At 44.1% G+C, this 6,424-nt stretch overlaps 1 protein-coding gene across 2 annotated transcripts in view; it reads right to left on the bottom strand.

Moving 5' to 3' along the window:
* The window catches only part of LOC145544985 (uncharacterized), a 52,291-nt gene extending 47,658 nt beyond the window's left edge, over positions 1 to 4,633 (bottom strand). For both annotated transcript variants that reach the window (XM_081588482.1, XM_081588483.1), the window contains exon 1: positions 4,471 to 4,633. In XM_081588482.1, coding sequence (XP_081444608.1) covers positions 4,471 to 4,555 — 85 coding nt within the window. In that variant the 5' untranslated portion in view covers positions 4,556 to 4,633. The remainder of the gene's footprint in view (positions 1 to 4,470) is intronic.
* Between the last annotated feature and the right edge of the window lie 1,791 nt (positions 4,634 to 6,424).

Genomic DNA, 6,424 nt, shown 5'->3' on the forward strand with positions numbered 1-6,424 from the left:
ATAGGTTTTGGGTTGTCGTGTTTTCATTTTCATTCGTTTCTATGCATAATTTGATTTCTTTTTTGATTTCTTCTGTGATTTGTTGGTTATTCAGAAGCGTGTTGTTTAGCCTCCATATGTTGGAATTTTTAATAGTTTTTTTCCTGTAATTGAGGTCTAATCTTACTGCATTGTGGTCAGAGAAGATGGCTGGGATGATTTCAATTTTTTGGAATTTACCAAGGCTAGATTTATGGCCCAGGATGTGATCTATCCTGGAGAAAGTTCCATGTGCACTTGAGAAAAAGGTAAAATTGATTGTTTTGGGGTGGAAAGTCCTGTAAATATCAATTAAATCTAATTTGTCTATTGTATCATTTAAAGTTTGTGTTTCCTTGTTAATTTTCTGTTTAGTTGATCTATCCATATGCGTGAGTGGAGTATTAAAGTCTCCCACTATTATTGTGTTATTGTTAATTTCCCCTTTCATACTTGTTAGTATTTGCCTTATATATTGTGGTGCTCCTATGTTGGGTGCATATATATTTATGATTGTTATGTCTTCTTCTTGGATTGATCCTTTGATCTTTATGTAGTGTCCTTCTTTGTCCCTTTTCACAGCCTTTATTTTAAACTCTATTTTATCTGAAATGAGTATTGCGACTCCTGCTTTCTTTTGGTCTCCGTTTGCATGAAATATGTTTTTCCATCCCTTCACTTTCAGCCTGTGTGTGTCCCTAGTTTTGAGGTGGGTCTCTTGTAGACAGCATATATAGGGGTCTTGTTTTTGTATCCATTCAGCCAGCCTTTGTCTTTTGGTTGGGGCATTCAACCCATTTACATTTAAGGTAATTATTGATAAGTATGATCCCGTTGCCATTTACTTTGTTGTTTTGAGTTCGTGTTGAAACATCCTTTCTGTGTTTTCTGTTTAGAGAAAATCCTTTAGCATTTGTTGGAGAGCTGGTTTGGTGGTGCTGAATTCCCTCAGCTCTTGCTTGTCTGTAAAGCTTTTGAATTCTCCTTCATATCTGAATGAGATCCTTGCTGGGTACAGTAATCTGGGTTGTAGATTATTCTCTTTCATTACTTTAAGTATGTCCTGCCATTCCCTTCTAGCCTGAAGGGTTTCTATTGAAAGATCAGCTGTTATCCTTATGGGGATCCCCTTGTGTGTTATTTGTTGTTTTTCCCTTGCTGCTTTTAATATTTGTTCTTTGTGTTTGATCTTTGTTAATTTGATTAATATGTGTCTTGGGGTGTTTCGCCTTGGGTTTATCCTGTTTGGAACTCTCTGGGTTTCTTGGACTTCTATGACTATTTCTTTCCTCATTTTAGGGAAATTTTCAACTATTATCTCCTCGAGTATTTTTTCATGGCCTTTCCTTTTATCTTCTTCTTCTGGGACTCCTATGATTCGAATGTTGGGGCGTTTCATATTGTCCCAGAGGTCCCTGAGGTTTTCCTCATTTCTTTTGATTCTTTTTTCTTTTTTCCTCTCTGCTTCGTTTATTTCCATCATTCTATCTTCTGCCTCACTTATCCTATCTTCTGCCTCCGTTATTCTACTGTTGGTTCCCTCCAGAGTGTCTTTTATCTCCTTTATTTCATTATTCATTCTATATTGACTCCTTTTTATTTCTTCTAAGTCCTTGATAAACATTTCTTGCATCTTCTCAATCCTTGTCTCCAGGCTATTTATCTGTAACTCCATTTTGCTTTCAAGATTTTGGATCATTTTTATTATCATTATTCTAAATTCTTTTTCAGATAGACTCCCTATCTCCTCCTCTTTTGTTTGGTTTTGTGGGCATTTCTCATTTTCCTTTACTTGCTGAGTATTTCTCTGCCTTTTCATCTTGTTTAGATTGCTGTGTTAGGCGTGGCCCTTCTGTATTCTGGTAGTATGAAGTTCCTCTTTATTGTGGAGGTTCCTCACTGTGGTTGGGGTTGGACAGGTGGCTTGTCAAGGCTTCCTGGTTGAAGGAGCTTGTGTCGGTGTTCTGGTGGGTGGAGCTGGATTTCTGCTCTCTGGAGTGCAATAGAGTGACCAGTATTAATTTTTGAGATGTCTATGGATTTGGTGTGCCTCTGGGCAGCCTGTATATTGATGCTCAGGGCTATGTTCCTGCGTTGCTGAAGAATTTGCGTGGTATGTCTTGCTCTGGAACTTATTGGCTCTTGGGTGGAGCTTGGTTTCAGTGTATATGTGGAGGCTATTGGATGGTCTCTTATTATTTAATGTTTCCCCTGGCTTTCAGTCTTATTCTTGCAGTAGCCTCAAGACTTCTCCATCCATACAGCATCAATAATAAAACTTTTAGGTTAATGGTGAAAAGATTCTCCACAGTGAGGGATACCCAGAAAGGTTCACTGAGTTACATGGAGAGATGAGGTGAGGGGCGGGGTTGAGGTGACCAGGAGGGGAAGAGGGAAATTCAAATGTGGAGAGAGCAATCTAGCCAGTAAGCACTTCCCTCTGTGCTTTCCACAGTCTGGAACCCTCAGAGTGGTTCACAGAGACACATAGAGAGGGGGGAGGAAGGTAATAGAGGTGAGCATGAGTAGAAAGGGAGGAATCAAGAGGGGAGAGAGAGATCTGGGCAGTATCCTCTTCCTGAAGTGTTCTCCGGTACCCAGAACACCCTCAGAGATTCACAGAATTGGGTTGAGAAGAGAAGGAGGAGGGTGGGAGATAGAGGTTCCCTGGGGGAGAAGAAAGAGCATCAATAGGGGGAGAGAGTAATCAGGCCAGTGATCACACTCCTGAGTAAAAATGGGTCCTAAAGATTGGGTTCTTAAATGTACAAAACTGATATCAAATATGTAAAACAAAGATTAAAAATCAAGAGTAGAGGTTAGACTCTTATAAAACTTACAATATAAAAAAAAGAAAAAAAGGAAACAGTGTAAAAAGAAAAAAAACAGTAAAACAGTAGAAAAAGAAACAGTAAAAAAAGTAAAACAGGAAAAAAACAGTAAAAAAAGAAAACACAAAAGGTATAAGATATACGTATGCAGTTTGCTTCAAAAATAGGGTTTTTTTTTTTGCAAGTTAATAGTGGGTTATGAAAATGAAAGTTAAAGGTGTAATAGAGGACTTGAAGAAAAAGGAAAGAAGAGAAAAAAAATTTTTTTAATTAAAAAAAAATAATAATAGTAAAAATATATATATCCCAGACTTTCTCTGGCACTATTGTGAGCAGTGTGGGGTCTGCTCAGTTTCAGATAGATCCTTGTTCTTGCTTATACTTTTCAAGATCTATAGGTCCCTTTCAATGCAGTCGGTATTAACTACAAGGATTTTAATCTGTTGGCCTGTCACTTCCAAGACGCTTCCCTCTGTTTATTTGGCTTCTGTTTGGAGGTCTCTTCAGTATCTAATTTCCACCCTGCAACAGAGGGGTGGAGGTGGTCTCTTTAGGTTCGCTTGTTCAATCGTGCTGTGGGGAGGGAGGAACACTGCAAACCTGGCGTGTGTGTGGTGAGCTCGCGGTGTCTCGGCCGCACTGGGTTCGCCCCCGCTCACGGCGTGTGTGCTTTCCCCGTCTACCCTGCTCAGGCTTCAGGTTACTCGGCCAGGGAGCGGGCCCTGAGCTGCGTGCACTTCCCAGGTCTAAGCCGCTCAGGTTCAGGTTCCCGGGTACTCCACAAAGGCGCAGACTCGGTTTCGCCTGCGGCTTGTGCCGTTCCCGGTCGGAGCTGCTCAGGCGGCCAGGAGTTTGGCGAGCACGCTCTCCCCTGTTGGGGCGGTGCGGCTTATCACCTCCCTGGTCCCCGCCTCGGTTTACGGGCGCGCCCGGCTCCGGTGTGCTTTGTGTCGGTTCTGGGGAGCTGATCTCTGGCTGCGACCCTCCCGGCGGCTGTCGACCCTCCGGGATCTCAGGCAGTCTTTTCTTAGAAACTGGGAGCCTGTTTGCAGTTTGGTAGGGGGTGCCCTCTCTGGGGCCGAGTTTGCCCCTCTCCGGCTCTGGCGGGCCCCGCCTGCCCGCTGTGTCCGGCGGGGGATGGGGCGGTCCGCAGCCGGCTAGCTCTCCTCTGGTATCGCTCAGTCCTTTGTTCTGTGAGCGGGCCGGCAGTGCCTTAGAGTTGGGCTTTTCGCGGGATAGTTCTCTCTCTCTGGCTGTCCCACAGTTTAGGTTACTATCTCGCGTTAGCTCCCTCAGATTGCCCTCAGGGCACTCGGGCCCGGTCCTTACCCTAGGCAATGCCGCCCGCTCCTCTCCGTTCAGCCCCCACTTGCTGGTGGCGGATGATGCGAACGTCTGGGGTTCTTTGCTGGGAGTTGCTTTAGGCACGTAATCTGTGGGTTTTATTTATTTTTTCTCCCAGTTACGTTGCCCTCCGAGATAAGAAATCTTCCCCCACACCCGCCGGTGAGAGGGTTTCCTGGTGCTTGGAAATTTCTCCTCTTTTACGACTCCCTCCCTGGGACGGGTCTCCGTCCCTAACTCTTTTGTCTCTCTTTTTATCTTTTATAATTTCTCCTACCTCTTTTGAAGATAATGCGCTCTTTGTGGATGCCTGACGTCCTCTGCCAGCCTTCAGAAGTAGTTTTGTGAAGTTTGCTCAGCATTCAGATGTTCTTTCGCTAAATTTGTGGAGGAGAGAGTGGTCTCCCCGTCCTATTCCTCCGCCATCTTAGCCCCGCCTCAAAAGTGGAGTTTTGAAATTTCCTTAATAAGAAGGCAGCACATAGTTTGTGAAACAACTGAGGGTCCTGTCAAAACCTACTAATTTGTCTTTCTGAGGCTGGAAGACTAGCTGAAACAAGAAATCATATTCAACCCCCTATTGGAGCCTCTTTTTCTGTCACAGATCATTGTTACAAGTGTTAGGTCCACACCTGGAGCCTTGTGGGTGTGAAGAGAGGAGATTTTCCATGTTATTTGCTTCTAACCTGGATTAGTTGGGTTCTCTATGCTGTATGCCATTTTCAGTAGGAACACTACATGAAAGTCAGAGGTGGGTAGAACACATGCAATTGATGAAGGTCTTATTAAGACTTGCAGAAATGCTGGATGTGGTGATGTCGTGCTCTCCAGGGCTGGGCTTAGGCCATCCCACAGGAGTGATGGATGTCTGGGGAAGCAGGTGGCTCTCCTTCCTCTGCCCTTGGGTCCCTTGACTCTCCTGCCCACCTGGAGGTGGTGCGTGGAAGGCGGACTGCGGACCCCCACCTGCCCTCAGTCTCCCACCCCTTCCTCAGAGTGTGGGCCGGCCTGGGTCCTCTCAAACTCTGGCACTCTCCACCAGCAGCCCCAGTGCCTGTCTCGTGAGTGGACCCACCCATGATGGGGGTGGGGGTGATGCAAAGTGGGCTCTGTCATAGTTTCAGAGTCCCCCACCTCTTCTGCAGACAGATGAGCCTGAGGAGGTGCAGTTGTTTCCTGGCCTTGACTGCAAAGGCGCACGCTGGTCCTACTGAGACCCACACTGCAGAATCCCAGTCCAGCTGCAAACTGGCATCACATGAAGTGCTTTTGTGGGACTGAAAGGGGGACTAAGGATGGGGGATCATGGGGGTCTTGGTGAATAAGCCCCCTCTAGCAGTCCAGGAGGGAGTCTCGGGGTACCAGACCCCACAGCGGCCACACCTCCAAAGCCTGCGGTGACCACTGGTGCCCATGCTGCAGCCTCTGAGAATACCTCACCCCTGTGTGTGCGTTTGTTGAGGGGGTGCGCAGTATTTTTTTTAGACAAAATATTTTTAATATAGGAAAAAATAATTGCCATATTTAAATGAAATGAGGAAATGCATTCGATTTTTTTTTGAAATTAGAGAATGTTTATCATTTTGCTGACAGAAAGCTTAAGGTTCTATTACTTTTAGTAGATGCCAAAATCAGAATCAAAAATATAGTCCAAAGCTACAATCCACTGTGAGAAGTTCTATATTACATTTAAAAATGAATAACTCAAGAAGCAGTTTAAGTAAAATATTTGTTTCAGTTAACTTCTGTTCAGTATAATAGTCTGAACTTGTAGGTAAGAAAGTAAAATCATGCTCAGCATTCATTCACAGAAGTATGGTGAGTAGATCTGGAGTTAGGATGAATCTGGCTCTGAAGAACTATTCCTGAGATCCTCTCTTTCTAGTGCACAAGACTTGTCAGTCTTCGCCAGAGATGTTCATGAATGGGCTGTTTTCCATCCTAGACAGATTCTCATTCTATGTGATTTCAAGGTAGGGGAGCCTTTGATGGAATCCAAACATTCTTTTTTTCACTTGATGTCAGCAACCTGAATGTCAAGTTTCTTTTTAAGTATTGATTTTGTTAATGCTCACTGTAAGAGTGTCTTTTAACCCAGGAATGTTTTCCAAGTTTGTAAGAAGTGGAAGTTATCAATGTACCATGACAGAATCAGTATCAGAAAAAGTATCACTCAGATGAAAAGACACCAGAAAGTGCTACCAGGAAGCAAAGCATTGTTCATTGTTTTT

This window comes from Giraffa tippelskirchi, chromosome 4 (genome assembly GCF_054371585.1).
Source record: "Giraffa tippelskirchi isolate mGirTip1 chromosome 4, T2T-mGirTip1v1.2.pri, whole genome shotgun sequence".
NCBI classification, from domain to species: Eukaryota; Metazoa; Chordata; class Mammalia; order Artiodactyla; family Giraffidae; genus Giraffa; species Giraffa tippelskirchi.